Raw genomic sequence first — 27,494 nt, 5'->3', positions numbered from 1 at the left:
AGGACTGGAAAAGGTCAGTTTTCATTCCAATTCCAAAGAAAGGCAATGCCAAAGAATGCTCAAACTACCGCACAATTGCACTCATCTCACATGCTAGTAAAGTAATGCTCAAAATTCTCCAAGCCAGGCTTCAGCAATACGTGAACCATGAACTTCCTGATTTCAAGCTAGTTTTAGAAAAGGCAGAAGAACAAGAGATCAAATTGCCAACATCCACTGGATCATGGAAAAAGCAAGAGAGTTCCAGAAAAACATCTATTTCTGTTTTATTGACTATGCCAAAGCCTTTGACTGTGTGGATCACAATAAACTGTGGAAAATTCTGAAAGAGATGGGAAGACCCAGACCACTAACCTACCTTTTGAGAAATCTGTATGCAGGTCAGGAAGCAACAGTTAGAACTGGACATGGAACAACAGACTGGTTCCAAATAGGAAAAGGAGTACGTGAAGGCTGTATATTGTCACCCTGCTTATTTAACTTATATGCAGAGTACATCATGAGAAACGCTGGCCTGGAAGAAACACAAGCTGGAATCAAGATTGCTGGGAGAAATATCAATAACCTCAGATATGCAGATGACACCACCCTTATGGCAGAAAGTGAAGAAGAGCTAAAGAGCCTCTTGATGAAAGTGAAAGAGGAGAGTGAAAAAGTTGGCTTAAAGCTCAGCATTCAGAAAACGAAGATCATGGCATCCGGTCCCGTCACTTCCTGGGAAATAGATGGGGAAACAGTGGATACAGTGTCAGACTTTATTTTTGGGGAGCTCCAAAATCACTGCAGATGGTGATTGTAGCAATGAAATTAAAAGACGCTTACTCCTTGGAAGAAAAGTTATGACCAACCTAGATAGCATATTCAAAAGCAGAGACATTACTTTGCTGACTAAAGTCCGTCTAGTCAAGGCTATGGTTTTTCCTGTGGTCATGTATGGATGTGAGTTGGACTGTGAAGAAGGCTGAGTGCCAAAGAATTGATGCTTTTGAACTGTGGTGTTGGAGAAGACTGTTGAGAGTCCCTTGGACTGCAAGGAGATCCAACCAGTCCATTCTGACGGAGATCAGCCCTGGGATTTCTTTGGAAGGAATGATGCTAAAGCTGAACTCCAGTACTTTGGCCACCTCATGAGAAGAGTTGACTCATTGGAAAAGATTCTGATGCTGGGAGAGATTGGGGGCAGGAGGAGAAGGGGATGACTGAGGATGAGATGGCTGGGGGGCATCACTGACTTGATGAACGTGAGTCTGAGTGAACTCCGGGAGATGGTGATGGACAGGGAGGCCTGGCGTGCTGAGATTCATGGGGTCACAAAGAGTCAGACATCACTGAGTGACTGAACTGAACTGAACTGAACTGAAGCTTGAATAAACATGTAGTTCCATACTATGAGTCAGAGACTACATCATCATCCGCCGACACCGCTCACCCCTTCTGGCTGATTCCCTGGCTGCTAGAGCTGGACTCTGGCCTGCATTCTTGCTCCTGCTCCCAAAAGCTTGGATGCAACCCTGGAGCATTGAGAAAGGCGGGGAAGGTAGAAGGGGCATGAAACAAAAGTGTCTGAAAAATTTTCGTGCAACCTAAGTGTGGGCCCAAAAGAACAATTACTAAAAAAAAATCACTGAAAATTAAGCAATTACATTTTATACAGTCTTGATAGTTATTAAACTATCTTATCTCATTTTGTCTTCTAAATGAAACATAGTGTCTTTCTTAATTATACTAAAGTACAGATTTTTAAAAAATGAAAAGTCTTCTTCACATTCTGCATAAAATAAAGTGACCAAGATGGCCTCAATGTTCCTGTGAGCTTGTTGTTATTGTTGTTGTTCAGTAGCCAGGTCATGTCTGACTCTTTGTGACCCCATGGACTGCAGCACACCAGGCTTCCCTGTTCCTTACCATATTCTGGAGTTTGCCCAAGTTCATATCCATTGCATTGGTGATGCCATCCAACCATCTCATCCTCTGTCACCCTCTTCTCCTTCTGCCTTCAATTTTTACCAGCATCAGGGTCTTTCCCAGTGAGTCAGGTGTTTGCATCAGGTGGCCTGTGAGCTTGACTAATATTTAATCTGGCTCTCCTGGCTCTACAGCCTGACCTTCCTTTTTTTTTTTTTTTTAAAAAAAAGCATTTTCTTTAGAAAACTTGTAATTATGAATTCTTTCTGTGTATTTAAGATATATGTAACTCTTACAAATGAAACTCTTTCCAATTTTACAACCCCAAAGTATCTTTCTTAAGGACCTAGGAGTCATCCTTTAAAATGCAGTCAAGAAAGATAGCATCCCTATTCCCAGGAGGGTGGGAGCCAGCTTCAGTTGGTACAGATGGTCTAACCACTTTCTCTTGAAAATCTCCTCCCTGAAGTCCTCCAGCCCTTTCCCACTATTTCATTCCAGCCCTTTCCAACCCTTTTGTTTCAGCAGAGATAAGCTCACACTGAGATCTGCCATCATGTCCCTATTCCAGTAACTTTGCATAGAGTCTTCCTTGCCTGTTTTAACTTTGTTCTGTGCAATTTTTATTTCACATAGGAAAACTAAGATAAATGAACTACCTGTAGCAATTAACTGTTGCCCTAATCGTCCTGGAGCAAGCGACAGGAATGAAGATAGAAAACGCAATCTGGTGCAATGGGTCAGGGGACCTGCAGCCTCTGAAGGACTGAGGTGCAGAGTCCACTCTGAGTCCAGCGTTTACTCCTGATTGTAGACTACAAGACTTTTTTGATCTTATCTTTCCCAAGACATTACACTGACATAGTCCAGATCACCTTGTTTTTATCCCAGGCCATTCCCTTTTGGGCTGGTCTTGGGGACAATCACCAAGTGTGTAGGCAGCGTTCATTCCTGACGCTGACCCGGCATTCCAAGGTCCATGATTTCATGATCCCAGTCATACTCCCTTCTGGGTCTGGCCTTGGGGTTTGTTACAAGGAGATTATTCTCAAGAAAAACACAGTTTCTTAATATATGCTGCTTTTCCAGGTACAATTTCTGTGAAATTTCTCAAGGCTGTGAAAGTACATTATTAGGAATTCCCACTACATTTAACTCCCGCTCTCCTTTCTGCTGTTTACTATGTTCTGGCAATTTATTGTAATAATCCTCTAAGATGGGTACAAGTAGTATCCTTTCTCCTTTAGATGAGGAAACTGATGCCTAGGAAAATCAAATAATTTTCTTTAGGTTATTATTTAAACTAAATATTTGTGTACTCCCAACACTTACATTGAAATCCTGACCCCACTGTGATCCCATCAGGAGGTGGGAAATCTGGATTAGCGCTTTTATGAAACAGGCCCTTGAGAGCTCCCTTGCCCCCTCCAACCATCTGAAGATACATCAAGCAGACACCTTGTCTAGGAACTGGGCACTCACCAGACAAGGATCTTCTTGAGGATTCAGAACTGTGATAAATAAATTCTGTTGTTCAGAAGTACCCCAGTCTATGTTATTCTATTACAGCAGCACCAACTGACTAAGACAGTCTGCAAATAAATTCTGGATTAGCCCAGATTGGCACCAAAACATTTGCTTCCAAAGCCTTTTCTTTCAAACACTTAGCACAACAACCACCCCCCCCCCCCCCACCCGCCGCCACCAAAAAAAAAATCCTGAGAGTATGTTTTTGTTTAATTTGTCTCGGTGAGCTCTAGTGTGTGTTTGGGGATACGAGTAAGTCTTTTACTTTGGGTATTCGTCTGCCGTGTTTTTGTTGGGCGGGGGGGGGGGGGCGGGTTGGGGGTGGACAGCTTCGCCCAAGCGATGGGACTTGGAGAGGGAAAAAAAGGGAGGTCCTGGGCATTCACCGCTCAGACCTCGGAAGCGTCTCTGCCACACCAGGGCGGGCGCAAGTAGAACCTGCGCAGTGCCGCCTCCCAACGCCCTCCGAAACCTCCCTGGATCAGGCTCGTTGCCACTACCCGCTGAGGACCCGGCCGATTGGAGGAACCTGTGTGTGCTGTCTCCGCTCCTTCCCAGCGCAAGCCCCCACAAACCCTAGACCCCAGCTCGTCCAGACCCGCAGCCGGAGAGCGACCCCCTTGATCGGCCCACCTCCCCAGCACCCGCCAGCCCTCCCCTTCCTCCCCTCTCTGAGCACTGCACCCTGTCCCCACAACGTCTCTCGCACACCGCCCAGACCCTGAAGGCCCTATCTCCACACCCTTTCGCTTGCTCTTCCAGGTTCCTCGCCTCTGGACCCTAATGGACAACCCCACAATCTTGTAACCGCGGGCTCCCCGCTCCCTCATCAAAGTCACCCTCAGCGGAACCGGTGGCTTAAGGCAGGAAGGTTAAGGGAGAGTCTGTCGCTGACCATTCCCCGCCACTCCTGGCTCTGTGGGGGTTAAACAGGCAATTTTCAGAGGCAAGGCACAGGCGCAAAGTCCTAAACCACCCGCGGTTGGCCACCCAAAAGCACCCTAGTCCGCAACATCGTGCAGCTGGTGCAGGACAGGCCGCCAAGGAGCCCTTTCTCCAGAGTACACGGCCCGGCCCAGCCCAGCCCAGCCCAGCCCACCCCTCCACCTTCCGCACATTCAGCTATGCCCTGACCCTCTAGGCGTTGGATTCACCCCATCTCCAAACCTTTCTCCTGCTCCCCCGTTTCACTCATGCTTGCTTTTCTTGGCTGACCCCACCTGAATGCCCAGCTCCAGTGTAGCGTAGCGAATCATAGATTTTGAATTCTGACCATTGGAAGGCAAATCCTCTCTCTCCTGCTGTGCCAGCTGTCAATTTACTGCCTCTCAAGCTCCAGATAGACCTGGGTTCTTGAATTGACAGGTTAACTTTGTCAGGAGAGGGCGCTGGAGAAATACTGCAGAAGGGACTTCTATTCATGGTTAAGTGTTTTCTCTTAGATTCTTCTTGCTCTTATCTTGTCGCTGCCAGCAGTGGATGTGGAGGACATTTCATGACATTCACCCCACCCCACCCCAGCCATGGTATTAAGTGTGAATTCCCAGCGATTCACGGAGGTTACCCTTCTTAGCACCAGGCTGCCAACAACCCAGAGGAGAGTTTCCTGCTTGCCAGATCTAGCCATGGTTCCTGTTGGCCAGCCTCAGCTGCCTGTACTGGAAGCAGTAATTCCTGCTTGCTCAGAAGGTATGGAATAGCCCTGGTCCAGGGACAGTGAACTTCCTCACGAGATCAGCTGAGCCACAACTAAACCTTTCCTTGGGGAGGAACCATCTTCCAAGTTTGTTTTATACTTGTGTTTCCCTGGTGGCTCAGATGGATAAAGAATCTGCCTGCAATGCAGGAGACCCCAGTTGGATTCCTGGGTTGAGAAATTCCCCTGGAGAAGGGATAGGCTACCCACTCCAGTATTTCTTGGGCTTCCTTGGTAGCTCAGATGATAAAGAATCTGCCTGCAATGCGGGAGACCTGGGAGTGATCCCTGTGTTGGGAAAATCCCTTGGAGGAGAGCATGACAACCCACTCCAGTATTCTTGCCTGGAGAATCCCATGTACAGAGAAGGCTGGCAGGCTATTGTCCTTGGGGTTGCAAAGAGTCAGATACAACTGACCAACTAAGCACACAGAACATTTTACCTCAGCCATAGGACAGTCTCGGGGGTTCTCTTTATTTCCTTATGGCTAATCCCCGTTATGGTTAACAATTCTTTTAATTTTCCCTGTTCAAATTGTTGTGTGGTTTCCTGATTCTTACTAGGGACACTGATAACCCTTCTGAGCTTCCCAATGAGGACAATAATAGCACTTCCTATCTCAGGGGGTGTCATGGGATTAAATGATCCTATGTATGTAAAGCGCTTAGTAGAGGAACTGACACATTTTTTGTTTGTTTGTTTGTTTCTTGTTGAAGGATGAAGAGATAGGATAGGTGATAAAGCCTCTCTCTTCCTATTAGACTAGAAGAATATTTTAAAGAGTCATTAATGAAGCCAACTTGAAGACAAGATGTAAATAAAAGGTTAAACAAAATGAGTTTCCTTTCCCTTCTACAGACGGCCAGTCTGGGAAACAAATTTTGTAATTACTGAAGGCACTTGTCAGAGATTAATGGAAGGCATTGGGATGGAACCCAGAGAAACTTAGATCAATTTTAAAAACAATACAGAGGATAGCTTCTAGATATTAATTACAGTATCCGATTGAGGATATAAAAACCTATACCTGGGGGACTTCCCTGGCAGTCAAGTGGTTAAGACTTCACCTTCCAGTGCAGGGGGTTCAAGTTTGATCACTGGTTTGGGAGCTAAAATCCCGCATGCCTGAGGCCAAAAAACCAAATCATAAAACAGAAACAATACAGTCACAAAATCAAGTGAATAGCAAAAAAAAAAAAAAAAAAAAAAAGCCCTGCACCTCCATGCACCCCACAATAGAACAGCTTCACTGACTCTATCTTGCAGTTTGAGGAGGATCATCCTACTTGTCTATTCATCTGCCTGTGATTCTGCAGAAGTGATTAGATTTCTCATGTTGCTTATGGGGGAACTCCAACTGCCTAAACATGAATTAGAATATGCTATCTCCCTCTCTGTACACTTCATTTCTCCTTCTTTCTTTCTTTCTAAATAAGATGTATGCCAAGAATAGAAAAGAAAGGACACTTCTTAAAGAATGGTCTGCTTCCTTTCTTGAACTCTAAATGTTCTTAGTGCAAATGCATGTGTGAGTGCTCAGTCCCTTCATTTGTGTCCCACTCTTTGTGACTCTATGGACTGTAGCCCACCAGGGTCCTCTGTCCACAGGATGCTCCAGGCATGAATACTGACGTGGGTTTCTGTACCCTCCTCCAAGGAATCTTCCTGACCCAGGGATTGAACCCATGTCTCCTATGTCTCCCACATTGGCAGCAGGTTCTTTATCTCTAGGGCAGTCTGGAAAGCCCCTTAAGTGCAAATATCCTTTTACAAATGTAGAATGTTGGCTTGAGTTTTGGAAATACACAATTTACCCCCATAAACTTTGATATTAATTTAAACGGACTCTTTTGGCAGAAAATTGGTGTGTCTATTTGTGTGTGTTTTTATCTATGAAAAAGGTGATTTTTGTTCCAGGCTTTATATTCTTCTTATCTATAAATCAACTGCTAAAATGTAAAGCCATTGCTCTCTAGGCTGTACCATTCTGACAGCTTTATCATTTCTGAATGTTTCTTTTCAGATATTCAAAATACTCAGGACAAGGCCCTTGTCCCCACTCTGATGAATGATGTTGTTTCATATTTCTAGGAAAGAAAACAAAAATTTCACTAAATATGTTTAGATTTGCACATGCTGGAATCACAAGCCACTAATATAAGTCTATGAAGAAGGAACATATGTTTCCTTTGAAGGACTCTTTATTACATAAATATATTTATACCAAGATATACACTCAGAGGGATGCCCTTCTCTGTATCCAAGTATAGTAGAGAGTAGTCTAAGGAACGTGTAGGATCACTAGTTGCAAGCAAGTCTCAAGACTCTTTTTTCTCAGCTTCTGGGTTCTGACTGCCAGCAAAAGTCAGGAAGACTTGTTCCAGTGTTATCTGACTGATGGAATAGTCTTCTAAATTGAATTCTTCTTTAGCTTCCTCCAAAATACCAAACATCTTTAACAGCAACAACATAAAGTACAGTTACCATTGCAGTCCTCCTTTCCAGCCCACCACCCAGATAAGCCTCTCCTACACTTCCTCCAACTGGTGCCAAGTTAATGGTGGAGGACGAAAGATACAAAAGAAGGCGATGAGATAACAGACAAAGTAGATCATCGAGAATTTAAGAAGAAGCAGGTCTCTGTCCCCATTCTCATGATGGATATATAGAAAAACTGGGACTTACAGGTGGAAATCTGACTTAATTAAAATTAATTCCTTGGACCATTGAAAGTAACCTAAAGTCTCTGCTCCACCTATAGCCCATTTCATAAGACTAAATCCCAAATGCTTTAGTTTTCTCTTAACATATAAAAAATATTAGAAGGGCATGGTTTCTACATTCACCTTTCCCCAGCTATTGTTCTTGCTGGGAACGTAGTAGTTAATGATCCCTCGATTCTCATATTTCAATTCACTACCTAAGAAAGAAAAGATAAGATAGATACATAATTTTGCATATTGCTTTTCAAATATCAAAATACTGATACATCCGCTTAATTATATGTGTAACAGAGGGGTAAATAGATATGGCTCGTAAAAAAGGGATGTAATCCAAAAGCCTACCTCTTTAGTATACACTATACAGTTAATTTCTTCAGCAGATTTATTCCTGGTGTAGTAGGCTTTGTTTTATGGGGTTTTAGGAGTTACTGAGGACAGACTTTCAGGCACAAAATGTTGTCAACTCACATGTCTAAAGGATGAAACTTGAGTCTTCTAAAATTCTAATGCTGTAAGATGTAATTCCTAAACATAGGGTTGAGAATATAAATGGGTGGGATTTTCATTCTGGCTTTTTGAACATGTATGAATGTACAGCGTGTTTCCTAGGGAAGAGAGAAGAGGCTTTCTTGTTATTCTTATGATCCTATGCTAGGTTAAAGAGGAAATCATACATATAAACCACCAAAGTCAGGCTGTATGTTCTTTTTCAAGTGAACAAGAATCCTCTGGTGCAAGTTGGGGGATGAAGTGGTATACTGTCCAGATTTAGAACAAACATATTTGTTTATGCTTATCATTATATTTTGTAAGTTATTAAAATTTAGGGGAGCATGGTGGGCTGCCGTCTATGGGGTCACACAGAGTTGGACACGACTGAAGTGACTTAGCAGCAGCAGCAAATTAATTGAGATTTTAAATATTTTAAAATATGTTGATATAATCAAACTAGGAAGCCACTAGACTGAGGTGGCTCTAATTCCTTGATAGTCTATGTAAGGAAGTAAAAACCTAAGCCAGAGCAAATGTACTTGAATCTGAGGAAATCGACTTTAAGAACAACCAATAACAAAGAGCCAACTATGTCGCCCCAAATAAGGCAACTGCTTAAGTTCTAGCAAATCAAATATTTCCTTACTTTTTTCCATGTCTTCTCCATAAATATCTCTCCCTAATTCCTGTCTGTGGAGACCTCCTAACCACCTTTGGTTTCAGTTCAGTCCAGTTCAGTCACTCAGTCATGTCCGACTCTTTGTGATCCCATGAATCGCAGCTCGCCAGGCCTCTCTGTCCATCACTAACTCCCGGAGTTCACTCAGACTCATGTCCATTGAGTCAGTGATGCCATCCAGCCATCTCATCCTCAGTCATCCCCTTCTCCTCCTGCCCCCAATCCCTCCCAGCATCAGAATCTTTTCCAATGAGTCAATTCTTCGCACGAGGTGGCCAAAGTACTGGAGTTTCAGCTTTAGCATCATTCCTTCCAAAGAAATCCCAGGGCTGATCTCCTTCAGAATGGACTGGTTGGATCTCCTTGCAGTCCAAAGGAATCTCAAGAGTCTTCTTCAGCACCACAGTTCAAAAGCATCAATTCTTTGGCACTCAGCCTTCTTCACAGTCCAACTCTCACATCCATACATGACTACTGGAAAAACTATAGCCTTGACTAGACGGACCTTAGTTGGCAAAGTAATGTCTCTGCTTTTGAATATACTATCTAGGTTGGTCATAACTTTTCTTCCAAGAAGTAAGCGTCTTTTAATTTCATGGCTGCAGTCACCATCTGCAGTGATTTCAGAGCCTCAAAAAATAAAGTCTGACACTGTTTCCACTGTTTCCCCATCTATTTCCCAGGAAGTGATGGGACCGGATGCCATGATCTTCGTTTTCTGAATGTTGAGCTTTAAGCCAACTTTTTCACTCTCCTCTTTCACTTTCATCAAGAGGCTTTTGAGTTCCTCTTCACTTTCTGCCATAAGGGTGGTGTCATCTGCATATCTGAGGTTATTGATATTTCTCCCGGCAATCTTGATTCCAGCTTGTGTTTCTTCCAGTCCAGACTTTCTCATGATGTACTACTCTGCATAAAAGTTAAATAAGCAGGGTGACAAGATACAGCCTTGACATATTCCTTTTGCTATTTGGAACCAGTCTGTTGTTCCATGTCCAGTTCTAACTGTTGCTTCCTGACCTGCATGCAGATTTCTCAAGAGGCAGGTCAGGTGGTCTGGTATTCCCACAGTTTATTGTGGGAATAATAAACTGTGAAAATATTCACAGAATTTTCCACAGTTTATTGTGACCCACACAGTCAAAGGCTTTGGTGTAGTCAATAAAGCAGAAATAGATATTTTTCTGGAACTCTCTTGCTTTTTCCATGATCCAGCGGATGTTGGCAATTTGATCTCTGGTTCCTCTGCCTTTTCTAAAACCAGGTTGAACATCAGGAAGTTCACGATCCACGTTTTGCTGAAGCCTGGCTTGGAGAATTTTGAGCATTACTTTACTAGCATGTGAGATAAGTGCAATTGTGCGGTAGTTTGAGCGTTCTTTGGCATTGCCTTTCTTTGGAATTGGAATGAAAACTGACCTTTTCCAGTCCTGTGGCCACTGCTGAGTTTTCCAAATTTGCTGGCATATTGAGTGTAGCACTTTCACAGCATTTGGTGATGCTCAATTAGAATCAACGTACACTCTGATAAACTCTTGAAAATTTTTGATATGCATCAGATGAGTAGTTCGGACATCAAAGTGAAAGTGAAAAAAGTGAAAATGTCAGTTGCTCAGACATGTCTGATTCTTTGTGACCCTTCGAACTGTAGCCTGCCAGGCTCAGCTATCCATGGAATTCTCCAGGCAAGAATACTGGAATGAGTTGCCATTCCCTTCTCCAGGGGATCTTCCTGACACAGGGATCAGTCTGGGTCTCCTGCATTGCAGGCAGATTCTTTACTGTCTGAGCCACCAGGAAAGTAAAGTGGGATCCAAAAGGATGCTCAATGGCTCTATGAGCAAAGTGCAACCAGATATAGGTACTCGCTGAGCCCTTTGTTTTCACTACTTTCTTACTGCACCCTCTTGGATATCCGAGCTCCTAGCTTTTCTGTCAAGAGCTCTGTAACTTGATTTGAGGTTTTTGTTTTTTTCCTTTTCTTAACCCCACTGGGTATGGAGTTGGACTGGATCTGACTTAAACATCATTAGCTCTCTGTCTACAACCAAACTGGGTTCAGAGTCAGACTAGGTCCAACTTAAACTGGAATGGGTTCAGTGTGAGGCCTCTGGAAAACATTTTCTTAATGAAAAGAAAGAAGAAAATGACTTCCTCCATATTCAGAGAGTTTGGGACTCCAGCTGACTATATGGGCAAAATTTATGGGTCCATGTGTTTTTATCCATTTGACTAATGTCTGTCTTTTGATTGGGGAGTTTAATAAACTTTAAATAGGCTTAGATGAAAAGTTTCTCCACATTGAGGGACACCCAGAGAGGTTCATTGAGTTACATGGAGAAGAGAAGAGGGAAGGGGTAGTTAGAGGTGACTGGAATGAGATGAGATGGGATCAAAAGAGGAGAGAGCAAGCTAGCCAGTAGTCACTTTCTTATGTGCACTCCTCAGTCTGGACCACTCAGAGGTGTTCATGGAGTTATACAGGGAAGAGGAGAGGGAGGAAGTAGACAGAGGTGGCCAGGAGGATAAAAGATGGAAATGAAAAGGAGAGAGACAGATCCAGCCAGTAACCAGTTCCCTAAGTGTTCTCCATCATCTGGAACACACAGAGATTCACAGAGTTGGGTAGAGAAGAGAAGGGGGAGGGAAGAGATAGAGGCCACCTGGTGGAGAAAAAGGAGAGTCCAAAGGAGGGGAGAGTGGTCAAGCCAGTAATCTCGCTCTCAGGTAAAATTGAGTACTGAAGATTGGGTTTTTAAATGTACAAAATTGACAACAAATACCAAAAAGCAAAGATTAAAAATTTAGAGTAGAGGTTGGATTTTCAAAAATGCAGTATTAAAGAAAAAAAGAAGAAGGAGAAGAAAGGGAAAAAAAGCCACAAGAATTATTAAAAAACAACAACAACCACAAAAAGAGTATATACAGCATTTGTTTTAAAAATAGAGCCTTTTTTTGAAAAGTAATAGTAGGTTATGAAAATAAAAATTAAAGGAGAAATAGAGGACTTAAAAATTTTAAAAGGTTAAAAAGAAAAGAAGAGGAAAAAGAAAAGAAAAAACAATCACACGAGTAAAGACAATCTCTTTAGCAAGTGGTGCTGGGAAAACTGGTCAACCACTTGTAAAAGAATAAAACTAGATCACTGTCTAACACCACACACAAAAATAAACTCAAAATGGATTAAAGATCTAAATGGAAGACCAGAAACTATAAAACTCCTAGAGGAGAACATAGGCAAAACACTATCTGACTTAAATCACAGCAGGATCCTCTATGATCCATCTCCCAGAATACTGGAAATAAAGGCAAAAATAAACAAATGGGATCTAATTAAAATTAAAAGCTTCTGCACAGCAAAGGAAACTATAAGCAAGGTGAAAAGACAGCCTTCAGAATGGGAGAAAATAATAGCAAATGAAGCAACTGACAAGCAACTAATCTCAAAAATATACAAGCAACATATGCAGCTCAATTCCAGAAAAATAAAAGACCCAATCAAAAAATGGGCCAAAGAACTAAATAGATATTTCTCCAAAGAAGATATATGGATGGCTAACAAACACATGAAAAGATGCTCAACATCACTCATTATCAAAGAAATGCAAATCAAGACCACGATCAGGTACCATTTCACACCAGTCAGAATGGCTGCGATCCAAAAGTCTGCAAGCAATAAATACTGGAGAGGGTGTGGAGAAAAGGGAACCCTCCTACACTGTTGGGGGGAATGCAAACTAGTACAGCCACTATGGAGAACAGTGTGGAGATTCCTTAAAAAATTGCAAATAGAATTGCCATATGACCCAGCAATCCCACTGCTGGGCATACACATTGAGGAAACCAGAATTGAAAGAGACACATGTACCCCAATGTTCATTGCAGCACTGTTTATAATAGCCAGGACATGGAAACAACCTAGATGTCCATCAGCAGATGAATGGATAAGAAAGCTGTGGTACATATACACAATGGAGTATTACTCAGCCATTAAAAAGAATACATTTGAATCAGTTCTAATCAGGTGGATGAAACTGGAGCCGATTATACAGAGTGAAGTAAGCCAGAAAGAAAAACACCAATACAGTATACTAACACATATATACGGAATTTAGAAAGATGGTAATGATAACCCTGTATGCGAGACAGCAAAAGACACAGATGTATAGAACGGACTTTTGGACTCAGAGGGAGAGGGAGAGGGTGGGATGATTTGGGAGAATGGGATTGAAACGTGTATACTATCAGGTAAGAAATGAATCTCCAGTCTATGTTCAATACAGGATGCTTGGGGCTGGTGCATGGGGATGATCCAGAGAGATGATATGGGGTGAGAGGTGGGAGGGGGGTTCAGGATTGGGAACCCATGTACACCCGTGGCGGATTCATGTCAATATATGGCAAAACCAATACAGTATGGTAAAGTAAAATAAAGTAAAAATAAAAATAAAAAAAAAAAGAAAAAAAATAGGCTTCATTTCCTGGGCTTCATCTGAAGGATAGCTCTTCAAGTTATATTACTGTTGGTTGACATTTTTTCTTCCAATATCTTGAATATATATTTTCAGTTTCTCTCAGCTTGAAAATTTTCCACTGAGAAATCTGCTGATAGGTTAATGGGGTTCCCTTGCTTGACAAATTACTTTTCTCCTGCTTTTTGTCTTTGACGTTTGACAAATTTATTACAGTATGCTTTAGCCCCTTTCTGGTTCAACTATTTGGAGTTCTTCGGGCTTCATGAATGTGAAAGTCCATATCCCTCCCAAAGTTTGGGAAATTTTCGTCTATTATTTCTTTAAATAGACTTTCAGTCCTCTTTTCTTCTCCTTCTGGGATTTCCATAATATATAAATTGTTTCTGTTATAGTGCCCTGTAAATTTTGTCAGCTTTCTTAATCTTTTAATCACTCTTCATTCTTTTTGCATCTCTGATTGCATAATTTCAAATGACCTATCTCATAGTTCACTAATTCTTTCTTCTGATTGGTTGAATCTGCTAAATTTTTCAGTTTAGTCATTATATTTTCAGTTCTAGGATTTCTGTTTGGGCTTTTTTATGGTGCCTATTTTTTTCTTCTTGTTGTATTTTTCATTTTCTTTCTGCATTGTACAACTAATTTCATTTGGTTGTCTTTCTGTGTGTTCATATAGTTCATTAAACATCTTTAAAAGGATTGTTCTAAATTCCTTGTCAGAGAGCCCATAGATCTCCATTTCTTTAAGGAGTGTCATTAGTTTCTCTGGGTAGTGTTATATATACCTGACTCTCTGTGGTCCTTGATTCCTTGAGTTTGTATCTACTTTTGATAAGTAGTCTCTTCTTGTAGAGTTTACAGACTCATTTCAGCAGGGACACACCTTCACTCATCAGCTCAGCTAGAGGTTTGGACTGTTTGTGTGGCAGCATCCAGGGGCAGGCAGTCTTGCTAACAGGGTCTTGGCTTGGGCAGGTACACTGCTTGTTATCTGAGGTTGAAGGTGGGTGGATGGGCAGGGCTGCTGTCTGATTTCTGTGGCTGAACTGACCTTCCAGCTGAGCTGTTCAAGCATGGCAGCTGGATAGGCTCCCTGGATGAGCAAGACTCATGACTACAGGCTACTACTTCACAGTCTAGTGGTGACATTAACTGAGATCTGTAATAACCTCTGGCCTGTTGAGGTGCAGGCTGTGCTCCCTGGCAGGGTAGGATGACTCTTTGACTCCATGATTGGGCAAGGTTACATATGGGCTGTAAACAATTGCTCTTGGGGGAAGGGTTCATATTGTGCTCCTTGACTGGATGGTGCCAATTTTTGGTCTCTATGTTCAGGTGGGGCCACAGACAAGGCTTTATGGTTAGATGAGGCCTCAGGCTGTGCTCATGATTATACTGGAAAGTAAACTGCACTCAAATTTGGGTAGAACTGCAGGCTAGCCTTCACAATCTAGTAGGCTGGGGGTTGTGCTTCATTACTGGCTAAGGCTACAGGCTGGGCTACTTTCAAGAGGGCTGCCAGTTATATTCACATTTATATGCGCTTGAGACTGTACTCTGTGGTCAGACAGGGTCACTGTCTGGGCTCTGTCTTCAAGTCAGGCCCTAGGGTATGCTCCATGAACGGGCAGAGTCACTGACTGGACTTTTACTGAAATCCTTATGCTGTGTTCAGCAACTGAGCAAAGTTATAATTTGGGCTCTGCAGGTGGGCAATATCATAGGCTAGATTCCAAGGCCATCCAAGGCCATCATGGTGAGGTAAGGCCAGAGGCTATACATAACAGTTGGGCAAGACTGTTGGTTTGGCTCCCAACCAAGCATGTCTGTAGAATGGGCTTAACAGATGCCCAAATTCACTGGCCAGGCTTATTGGTCAGGTGGGTTGGAAGTTATACTTAGCAGTTTGGTAGAGCTGTGAATTTGCTTCTCTTCCTAGACAGGGCCATGGAACAGGCTCCATAGCTGATAGGGTTTGTTGGGTGAGGACCCAAATCAGGCAGATCTGCCCTTTGAACCCTTTGGTCCAATAAGGCCAAAGTGCAGCTATAGGTTGGGTTCCACAGTTCTTCCTAAATTCTCTGGCCAGGTTTCCTGGTTGGAGGAAACTAGAGGCTATACTCAGCAGATGGTCAGGGGCTTTGAATCTACTTCTCTAGTCAGCAGGGCTATAGAATGACTTTACCCCTGGTACAGCTAATTGGCTAGGGACTCAAATATGGTAGAAGTAACCTCCAAGCTCTCACACCAGACATGGCCACAAATTCAGCTTTGCAGATGAGCAGAGCCATTGTCCTGGAACTCTGCTCCAATGCTGCTGCAAGGAAGAGTGTGGTTTTGCTAAGTTCTGAGTGCTTAGTTCTTGAAGCACCAGCCCTCTTCTCTGTCTTTATGTAGTCTCTGGTGGTAAAGTCTCACAGGTTCACCCAGTGATCCTTGAGAGTTAAGACCAAGCTGGGCCTCCAAAGAAGCATTCTGCAACACTGGGGGACCTGATGAACACCATTGACTCTTTTTCCCAAGTGGAGAAACTGCAGGTCTAAGGGAGGGTTGATACAGTGTATAGCTCCTCCTCTTACCCTTCTCATATCTCTCTTGGTTTCTATTGCCCAGGAGGTTGCTTCGACCTTACCTCCAGGTTCTGGGATTTTCATAATCGTATCTCGTCTACAGATAGTTACTAATTGGTCTTCTCATGAATATGATCTTCCCAACTGATGTTGGGAATGACCTATGTTGCCATGTTTATATCACTGTCAATATTATAAGTTTGACTCATGCTGTTATATATAGTTATTTCATTCATCTTCCATTCTGCACAGTGGTAATCTGGTATATGATTATTCTATAACTTATTTTCCATTCAACTGCTGGCAGGTATAATGTGAATATCATTGATTTAAATATTTTATTTATCTCATGGCACAAGTGGATGCAAGTATAATAACATAAGGAACAGCCACCTTCAGTTGAAAATGTTCTTCAAACCCACATTTCTATTAAAGCTTTTGTGTCTACATCCTCAATTATAGGTCTCTGATGTTTAATGTCTCTTCTTTAAGACTTGTCCTAGAGAAAGTTGTTAGGACAGCACACAGTAAATGAGACTTTCTGTTCACAGCTTTTCTTTGTAACGATGTAGGCACTGTATCTCAGAAATATTTGCTGAATAAATTCATAAATGAGTATTAAACTTCTTAATAGGCTATTAATAACAACACTGAGGTAATTCTATTTCCCATACATCTGTTCCCCCAGATCTGCTCTACCTTCTATTTCTTTTTATTTTCTGCTCTCCATTCTTACTGTGTAATCAATCAGGCTGTTTTCTATTGCTTGGAAGATAAACTTCCAACTCCTCAGCCTGACACACAATGGGGATATCTGTGATATTTTGCTCAGTGTAGCAGAATGGAAACTAACATGAAAAATCAGAATTAATAAAAGTCTTACCAAGTTTCTTCTTTATATTTCTGAAGGAAAGATAAGAGATAGAAAGAAATAATTGCTGTTTCTAGCATTGTACCATATAGTCAAAGAAATGCTTATTGAATATAGCATGAAGAAGTGCTATTCTTGCAAGGAGGAAAAAGCTGAGTGGTTCTTGTTTAAATTTCAGTTTCGTATCCTGACTGGGACAGCAAAAGACCACAGTTATATTTTCAGTGTGAGGTAAAAAAGGTTAAAACTTTTCATGAGTGATATTATGGAAAGAATTGTGTCATTTCCCACCCCCCGCTCTCACCCCCACCAAATTCATTTGCTGAAGCCCTAACCCCAGTTAATTGTGTTTGGTCATATGTCCTTTAAGGAAGTAATTAATGATAAATGAGGTCATAAGGGTGGTACCTGGATCCACTCTGACTGATGTCCTTATAAGAAGAGTAAGAGACACCAGGCATGGATACACATAGAAGAAAAGCTGTCTGATGACACAGTGAGAGAAGGAGGCCATTTGTGGGCCAAAAAGAGAGGCCTCAGGAGAAGCCAGACCTCCTGGAATCTTAATACTGAACTTCTAATCTCAGAACTGTGAGAAAATAAATTTCTGCCATTATGCCAGTCAGTCTGTGGTATCTTATTATAGCAGCCCTAGCAGGCTAATACAACTTCTATTTACTAAAAATTGAGAATTATGTTCAAACATGATTTTAGGTATACATGTCATATGGACAGCTCTAATATCACAACTACCTTACTAGTTAATATGCACCAAGATATTGGTGGATATTTCTGTCCTTTGTGCAAACTTCTGAGCACAACAAAACATAAAAAGTTTAAAAGAACAAGCATTCTGAAAATAATTCAACATGCAAGGGCAATTAATATCAATAATTCACAAGAAATAGTTACTGGAGATATACAGCATATGGATGGTGAGAACAATAAATATGATTTAACACATCTATATCAAAGCTAACCCAACCAAACAAGTTTACCTGGGAAAGCTGTTTCAATAAAAGTTTTAAAATCCTTCAATTTGTTCTCATTTTCATCAATATTGATCTTGACTTTTAGGATGTAAACATTGCCAAATTTGTTCTTGAGATGCTGAGGGCTGCCCAGACACATGAACTTTCCCTTCACCATGATGGCCAGCTTAGTACAAAGAGCGTCGCATTCCTCCATACTAGTAGAACAAAACACCAAAATGATGTGAAGCTTTAAAAAAATCTCTATCAGAAGATATTCTATAGTTCAAATATCCAATATTTTGTGACCCTCTTTGAAAAAGGAAGTTTTATCTGCCCCTCATCAACATCATGGCAAATGGAGATATTTTCAAATTCAAAATAGTAAAGTAATCTACAGGATATAATGTACAGCACATGGAATATAGCCAATATTTTTAATAAGTTTAAATGGAGTATAATCTATAAAAATATTCTATCACTAAGTTGCACACTTGAAACTAATATAATATTGTAAATCAACTGCACTTTAATTTTTTTAAAAGTAGTAAAAGACCAAATCGTTAAATGGAACAGTTCCTGAACTTCCTGCCCTCTCCTGTCAATGAAAACTCCTTCCCAGAGGTCATACTATTGTAACTCTTCTAACCCTTAACCAGTGAGCTGCACCTGTGAGATGTTATGATGATTGCTTTGCCACTTTCGCGTGTCTGTGTCACTGCATTCCAGAGTAGGCGCCTGGCTACTGGGTCCATACCAGTTGATGGTTCATCCAGGAAGATGACTGAGGGCTTTCCCATGAGGGCAATAGCAGTGCTCAGCCTACGTTTGTTTCCTCCACTTCATAGTTAAGGAAGGAGAGAGAAAGCAGAAACAGAGATGGGTATATGTGACAGTAATTTAATACATTAAAAACATATATTTAATGTATATCCATTATTTATAGGAAACAATTAAATTATTTCAAAAATGCTGAGTCATAGGAAACATCCAAGACATTAAAAATGCTTATTGCATGTCATTCAACCAAGGCATTGGGCTTCCCATGTGGCACTAGTGATAAAGAACTTCTTGCCAATGCAGGAGATTTAAGAGACATGGGTTTGATCCCTGGGTCAGGAAGATCTCCTGGAGGAGGACATGGCAACCCACTCCAGTATTCTCTCCTGGAGAACCTCATGGACAGAGGAGTCTGGTGGGCTACAGTCCATAGGGTAACGACAAGTGGGACACACATGCATGCAACAAAGGCATCAGATCCAAATGCAAATATATAAGTCAAGTCATTTTCATTTGAAATGTAGAAAAGTGACTTTTGTCTACCAGAGTTCCTTTAGATTCCCAGATATATAAACAATATATTTACCAGGCCAATACAAAGAATTTCACATGGTCCTTGAGAGACAAAGAACAACAGAGAATAAGGGAGAGAGATGCTTTCATTTATAATTCATTATAAATTCAATGACTACATTTGTGATTGAACCAGGATTGTGTTTCATCTCTGCAAGGGAAAATTGTGGTACTAATTCAGTTCAGTTCAGTCGCTCAGTTGTGTCCGACTCTTTGTGACCCCATGAATCACAGCACACCTAATTAGGTCTGCTTTATTGCTGATATCCCAGTACTGGCAAGGCATTAGATTATTTCCCAGTCATTGCTTCTGTTTGTCAGTGGAACTCTGGCTAGATTGTGGGCACTGATTCCAAAGATCAGAATCCGCAGAAGGCTCCTCAATATTAGCTGCAATGAGAGCATCAGTATAATATCTCACCTGTAAGTGTAAATATACTTGTCAGCATAGGGTTCCAGATTCAGTGCTTGAATTGACTTCTTTACATAATTGTTAATTTTGGTCTCAGGAATCCCCCACAATCTGGCATACATAATCATTATTTCTCGAGCAGTCATATAATCCAGCAAGGCATCAAATTGCGGGCAATAACCAATTTTTGATCTTACCTAAAATAAAAGAATAACAATGGACATAAGTCAACTATATCTCACTGAGCATATAATATATACAAATAACATAGAAGACCTGACACTTTCCAGCCCATGCCTCTGAGAAGGTTACAACCCAGAGTTTTAGTAAATAATTTCTTTTTCAGTGATTACAGAGTCATTGCTGTTGTAAGCTATTGCCATGTATTAAAATTAAAACTTTGACAACCCTAAAAAGTAAAAGAGATCCAAATCAATAGTGTGATGTCCAGCGTTAATAACTAGATGGCTATTTTTGAACTTTGGTATCTTATTTTCTCTAATAAGTCTTCATTAGTTTAGTCCCAAGGGATTTCAGGATTTCATAATCAAAGACTGCCATAGAAGGGTGCCTGGGCTAGTCTAGGCTCACTGATATCCTACTTTTTGGTAGTTATGACAAATGGATTATAAGTGGGGTCCTCCATCTCTCTGTTATACACAATATTACTTTGTGAGAATCATCTAAGTTGCACATGAGCAGAATTGGGATCCTAGCTCTTATTTCAGTCATATATTAGTCATAAAAGAAGTCTGAACATATTATAAAAATTTTATAATATTCAGAGAAAATATCTGACAACATGGGATTAAAGTAAAAATCAATAATAAAACAAATATATTAGAAACTTCAATATTTTTCATATTTCAAAATGAATTTCTAAGACCACATCCTTAATTCATGGGCTGAAAATCCCAATTTATCTTGCAAAATATTTTGAACCTATGGGATATAGGCCAATTTAAACAACAGATTAACAAATAAGTTTAAATCAATGATTAAATTATTAACATAATAACATATTTGTAAAAAACAGATTTAAAGGATTCTGGGAAGATAGCCGAGTAGGGAACACTGAGAATTTATCTCTGTCTAATAAAATTATTTTGGGACTCTGTAGTCTACTGAAAGCTTGCAAATTCCTAGGGGAAGATTTGGACTGTAAATTGTGGTTAATTGCAGTCAATTTCAGCTGTTAGCATACTAGCGTCTACCATCCTCCATCCTCACACCAAGTCACATTTGTGCATATGTTCTGGAAGTAACTTTTACACAGCTAGGGGGAGACAGGATGAGCAAACAAGATCCTGTCCTCCAAATAAAGAGCATCTGTGCTCTAATTGCTTATTGCTGCTTCTGATTGTAGAGGTGCAGAGCAACAAGAAAGCATGAGCCATCTAAAAATAAATAGATAACCAGGCACTACCCCTAAAAAAAAACCCCAAAAAACCTGATGTAAATCTACTAGACAGATACTTTAAAGTGACTATCTTAAAGGTGTTCAAAGAATTTAAAAAAAATGTGGAGAAAGTCAAGAAAATTATGAACAAAATGGAAGTATCAATAAAGAGACAGAAACTATAAAGAGAAATTAAAATAAATTTTAGAGTTGGTAAGTATAACAACTAATTGAAATGAAAAATTCATTAAAAGGATTCAAAGGCAGATTAAAATAGGCAGAATAATCAGCAGACAAAGATATGACAATAGAACATGAAAAAGAAAGCAAAAAGCATTAAAGAACAGTAGATTGAGCCTAAGGGACATTTTAAGCCATTAAGTGGATGAACATATGCACTGTAGGTGTCCTGAAGAAGAGAGTAAGAAAAGGACAGAGAGAATATTTGAATAAATGATACTAAAACTTCTCACATTTGAATACAATCATCCAAGAAGATCAATGAAATTCAAAGGAGACGAATTCAAAGAGAACCACACCAAGACACATTAAAATCAAGCTTTCCAAAACCACAGACAAAAAAAGAATCATGAAATCAGTAAAAGAAATGAGACCAATCATATACATGGAATACTCAATAAGATCATGAGCATATTTCCCATCAGAAATTTTGGAGGTCAGAAGGCAGTGGGCCAAATATACTCAGTTCAGTTCAGTTCAGTCGCTCAGTCATATCTGACTCTTTGCAACCCCATGAATCGCAGCATGCCAGGCCTCCCTGTCCATCACCAACTCCTGGAGTTCACTCAGACTCGTGTCCATCGAGTCAGTAATGCCATCCAGCCATCTCATCCTCTGTTGTCCCCTTCTGCTCCAGCCCCCAATCCCTCCCAGCATCAGAGTCTTTTCCAATGAGTCAGCTCTTTGCATGAGGTGGCCAAAGTATTGGAGTTTCAACTTTAGCATCAGTCCTTCCAAAGAACACCTAGGACGGATCTCCTTTAGAATGGATTGGTAGGATCTCCTTGCAATCCAAGAGACTCTCAAGAGTCTTCTCCAACACCACAGTTCAAAAGCATCAATTTTTCAGTGCTCAGCTTTCTTCACAGTCCAACTCTCACATCCATACATGACCACTGGAAAAACCATAGCCTTGACTAGATGGACCTTAGTTGGCAAAGTAATGTCTCTGCTTTTGAATATACTATCTAGGTTGGTCATAACTTTCCTTCCAAGGAGTAAGCATCTTTTAATTTCATGGCTGCAGTCACCATCTGCAGTGATTTTAGAGCCCAAAATAATAAAGCCTAACACTGTTTCCACTGTTTCCCCATCTATTTCCCATGAAGTGATGGGACCAGATGCCATGATCTTAGTTTTCTGAATGTTGAGCTTTGAGCCAACTTTTTCACTCTCCTCTTTCACTTTCATCAAGAGGCTTTTGAGTTCCTCTTCATTTTCTGCCATAAGGGTGGTGTCATCTGCATATCTGAGGTTATCGATATTTTTCCCGGCAATCTTGATTCCAGTTTGTGCTTCTTCCAGCCTAGCATTTCGCATGATGTACTCTGCAAATAAGTTAAATAAGCAGGGTGACAAGATATAGCCTTGATGTACTCCTTTTGCTATTTGGAACCAGTCTGTTGTTCCATGTCCAGTTCTAACTGTTGCTTCCTGACCTGCATACAGATTTCTCAAGAGGCAGGTCAGGTGGTCTGTATTCCCATCTCTCTCAGAATTTTCCATAGTTTATTGTGATCCACACAGTCAAAGGCTTTGGCATAGTCAATAAAGCAGAAATAGATGTTTTTCAGGAAATCTCTTGCTTTTTCGATGATCCAGTGGATGTTGGCAATTTATCTCTGGTTCCTCTGCCTTTTCTAAAACCAGCTTGAACATCTGGAAGTTCACAGTTCACGTACCGCTGAAGCCTGGCTTGGAGAATTTCAGCAGTACTTTAGTAGCGTGTGAGATGAGTGCAATTGTGCGGCAGTTTGAGCATTCTTTGGCATTGCCTCTCTTTGCGGTCGGAATGAAAACTGACATCTTAAAATTCTGTGCTTGTCTAAACCATTGTGTATGTTAGTGGCCTTAAGAGATTGAGGCGTGACAAGTCTTGACAGTGCCCTGAAGGCTGAGGAAATGATCACTTGCCCATTCAGGCTCCTAGAGGACTACTGGTTCTTATGCACTTGTTGAAACTGCCTTTTCACTCTTCACATTCCAGAGGGGGGGTTCATGAATGCCACATCCTGTTTGCCCTCAGAGCTAGCTGGTTTGAAAAACAGTCTTTTGGACGGTAGACAAAAAGTTGAGGAGCTAAATGTGTGAAGCTGGGAGTTGGGAGTTCCATTCTGATTGTAATGCACTGTTTTGTGGGTGGGTTTTATGGTGCAAGTGTGTCTCAGCTTATCCTACCCATCTTGATGTGGATATTTTCTCAGTTGTGTGATATGTAGGAATCTTTCAATTAGTTCTGGATTCATCTCAGAGGGAATGGATCCCTGTTTAACTGTTTATTTGGTGCATCCAAGGAGGGAAAGTCAAGGGTCTCCTATTTCACCATCTTGCTCTCCGATAGTTTTATAGAAAATTAAAGACACTCTTAGATTCTCATGATAAGGCTGCTCTAATTGCCTCACCATCTCTGACCAAAATTCTCATTTCTCTCTAGAATCCATAGGCTAAGTCAACAGTAGCGATGTCAATGCCTACCATGATTCATGTCTATCATTTCCCACAAGCTGCTTCTGACCTTCACCCACAAATCATGTTTCTCACACCACAGACAGTAATGATGTCTTACCTTTAGGATATTTTTGGTGATGCTGAGGCGCTCAACGAACACATCCCCAGAGGAAGCAACCTCCTCTCCAGTCAAAATTTGGAAGGTAGTAGTTTTCCCAGCTCCATTTAATCCAAGCAACCCAAAGCACTCCTGCTTTTGGATTGCAACAGAGATATTTCTCACAGCTAAAACAACTGGAGTTGCAAAATACACCTTAAAAAAATACAGAAAACATAATAAAGAATACTTACAGGTCACATACAAACAATACTTTAGACTCCCATGGACCACATCAGATAGTTTCACAAGACTTCTTCTATTCTCTTGAGAGAATACACATAGATTCAAAGCACCACAGTAAACCCTTGGGATTAATGACATACTCTTTAATAGAAATTAAACCATCATAAGTTGTTCATTGAATAATATTACCTTTGTGAGTTCCTTAATAAGCACTACAGAATTCAGTGACTTCTGAGGGTCCTCCAGGATTCTATTTCTTTCATTTTGTACATCTTCATCTTCAGATTCCCCAGATAATTCCTTGGACACTGTATCCTATATTTTAAAAATAATACCATAGATATGGATGCACTTTAGACATCTGGTCTACACTGCTTGGCTGCAGGAAGGCTAAACTGAGGTAATCTCAAAAATGTCAAAACAGAAGTTTTGAGTCATTTCCAAATGACTTCCTGCATATCAACTCAGCTCTTACATATTTCCTACACCCAAAGTTTAAAACCTATACCATGAGCAAGTAGCATGTTCTTAACAAAATAGGCACTTCACAAAAAACTGCAATCACAACAAAACTGTTAATTGTAACTAAAAGTTATTTTTAAATAATTTATTTTTAGTTTTTATTAAATATAAATTTATTCTTAATAATAAATGTATACTTTATGAGATATCAGAAGAGTTGAGAGTAGGGAAAGAGTAACACTTTTCTTTCAGAGAAGAAGAGTGGAATCCAAGGACAGACTCACATAAGAAATGTTTAAGATGAATTTAAATAAAATAGGAGCTCATCAGGCAGCTTATGACTGGAAAGAAGGAATAGGTAAGACATCCCACAGAGTGAAAAGAATATGAAAGAATACTCTATGACTTGTATATCATTCTTTTTATTTTGAAAGAATTTAGATGTACAGAAGAGCTATAAAAAGAGGACAGCCCTAGTATACATTTTAACTTTGCCCAATGACATCATATAGTAATGATACATTGATCAAAACTGAGAAATTAACATTGGTTCAGTTCTATTAACTACAGATCTTACTGATGTTTAGTGTAAAATATTTTGAATTCTTTAACACTATTTCTAGTAAAGCTATTTATTTAAGCATAATATATATCTTGGTTGCTGCTTTTCAGCCACTAAGTCATATTCAACATTTTGTGATCTCATGAATGGCAGCACACCAGGCTTCCCTGTCCTTCAATATTTCACTTAGTTTGCTCAAACTCATGTTCATTGAGCTAGTGATTCCATCCAACTACTTCATCTTCTGTTGTCTACTTCCCCTCCTGACTTTAATATTTCCCAGCATTGGGGTGTTTTCCAATGAATTGGCTCTTCACATCAGCTGGCCAAAGTATTGGAGCTTCAGCTTCAGCATTGGTTCTTCCAGTGAATTTTCAGGATTGATTTCTTTAGGATTAACTGGTTTGATCTCCTTGCTGTCCAAGGGACCTTCAAGTGTCTTCTCCAGCACCACAGTTCAAAAGCATCAGTTCTCTGGTACTCAGCTTTCCTTTCTTTATGGTTCAGCGTTCACATCTGTACATGACTACTGGAAAAACCATAACCTTGACTATGTGGACCTTTATAGGCAAAGTGATGTCTCTGCTTTTTAATATGTTGTCTAGGTTTGTCATAGCTTTTCTTTCAAGGAGCAAGTATCCTGTCATTTCATGGCTGCATTCAGTTTGCAGTGATTTTGGAGACTAAGAAAATAAAGTCTGTCACTGTTTCCATTGTTTCCCCATCTATTTGACATGAAGTGATGGGACCAGATGCCATGATATCAGTTTTTTGAATGTTGAGATTTAAGCCAGCTTTTAATGTTAAAAACAGTTAGTTTCTCTCTGCTTTCTGCCATTAGAATGGTATCATTTGCATATCTGAAGTTGTTGATGTTTCTCCTGGCAATCTTGATTCCAGCTTGTGAATCTAGCCTGATATTTCACATGCTGTACTCTGCATATAAGCTAAATAAGCAGGGTGACAATATACAGCCTTAGTGTACTCCTTTCTTAATGTTGAACCAGTCCATTTTTCCATGTCTTGTTCTAACCATGCTTCTTGATCTGCAAACAGGTTTCTCAGGAGGCAGGTAAGGTGGTCTGGTTTTCCCGTCTCTTTAAGTATTTTCCACAGTTTGTTGTGATTCACATAGTCAAAGGCTTTAGCATAGTCAGTGAAGCAGAAGTAGATGTTTTTCTGGAATTCTCTTGTCTTTTCTACGATCCAGTGGATGTTGGCAGTTTGGTCTCTGGTTCTTCTGCCTTTTTCTAAATTCAACTTGCACATCTAGAATTTCTTGGCTAAAATAGTGTTGAAGCCTAGTTTGAATTATTTTGAGCATTACCTTAATAGCATGTGAAATTAGTGCACTTGTGTGATAGTTTGAATATTCTTTGGCATTTCCCTTATTTGGAGTTGAAATGAAAACTGACCTTTTTCAGTTATCAGAGTGATCCAAATTTGCTGACATATTGCTGAAACATTAAGACTGTCATTTTTTAGGAACTGAAATAGCTCAGCTGGAATTCCATTACCTCCATTAGCTTTGTTTGTAGTAATTCTTCCTAGAGCTAATTGACTTCACATTCTAGGAAATCTGACTCTAAGTGAATGATCACATCATAGTTGTAATGTGGGTCTTGAAGACCTTTTTTGTATAGTTCTTCAGTGTATTCTTGCAATCTCTTCTTAATCTCTTCTACTTCTATTGGGTCCTTACTGTTTCTGTCCTATATTGTGACAATCTTTACATGAAATGTTCCCTTGGTATCTCTTATTTTCTTGAAGAGCTCTCTCGTCTTTCCCATTCAATTGTTTTCCTTAATTTCTTTACATTATTAACTTAAGAAGACTTTCTTATCTCTCCTTGCTATTCTTTGGAACTCTGCATTCAGTTGGTATATCTTTCCCTTTCTCCCTTGTCTTTCACTTCACTTCTTTTCTCAGCTATTTGTAAGGCCTCTTCACTTTGCCTTTTTGCATTTCTTTTTCTTGGGGTTGATTTTGGTCATTACCTTCTGTACAATGTTATGAACCCCTGTCCGTAGTTCCTCAGGCACTCTATCAGACCAATCCTTTGAATCTATTTGTTTCTTACACTGTATAATTGTAAAGGATTTGGTGTAGGTCATACCTGAAAGGCCTAGTGGTTTTCTTTACTTTCTTCAATTTAAGTGTGAATTTTGCAATACAGAGTTCATGATCTGAGCCACAGTCAGCTCCCAGTTTTGTTTTTGCTAACTGTATAGAGCTTTTCCATCTTCGGGTGCAAAAAATATAATCAATCTGATTTCAGTATAGACCATATGGGTGATGTCCATGTGTAGTCATCTCTTGTGCTGTTGAGTGTTTGCTATGACCAGTATGCTCTCTTGGTAAAACT

The 27,494-nt window shown here is 40.4% G+C and overlaps 1 protein-coding gene across 1 annotated transcript in view; it reads right to left on the bottom strand.

Annotated features, from left to right (window-relative positions):
* Positions 1-7,447: 7,447 nt before the first annotated feature.
* Positions 7,448-27,494, bottom strand: part of LOC101113819 (phospholipid-transporting ATPase ABCA3-like) — a 219,732-nt gene continuing 199,685 nt past the window's right edge. The window contains exons 21-27 of the mRNA XM_060406324.1: positions 24,295-24,420; positions 23,881-24,075; positions 19,685-19,872; positions 18,580-18,750; positions 17,938-18,128; positions 7,976-8,049; positions 7,448-7,582 (exon numbers count right to left, since the gene is read on the bottom strand). Of these exons, the coding sequence (XP_060262307.1) occupies positions 7,448-7,582; positions 7,976-8,049; positions 17,938-18,128; positions 18,580-18,750; positions 19,685-19,872; positions 23,881-24,075; positions 24,295-24,420 (1,080 nt within the window). The remainder of the gene's footprint in view (positions 7,583-7,975; positions 8,050-17,937; positions 18,129-18,579; positions 18,751-19,684; positions 19,873-23,880; positions 24,076-24,294; positions 24,421-27,494) is intronic.

The sequence above is a fragment of the Ovis aries genome, chromosome 24, assembly GCF_016772045.2.
Source record: "Ovis aries strain OAR_USU_Benz2616 breed Rambouillet chromosome 24, ARS-UI_Ramb_v3.0, whole genome shotgun sequence".
Classification (NCBI taxonomy): Eukaryota; Metazoa; Chordata; class Mammalia; order Artiodactyla; family Bovidae; genus Ovis; species Ovis aries.
This window is presented reverse-complemented; position numbering and strand designations above follow the sequence as displayed.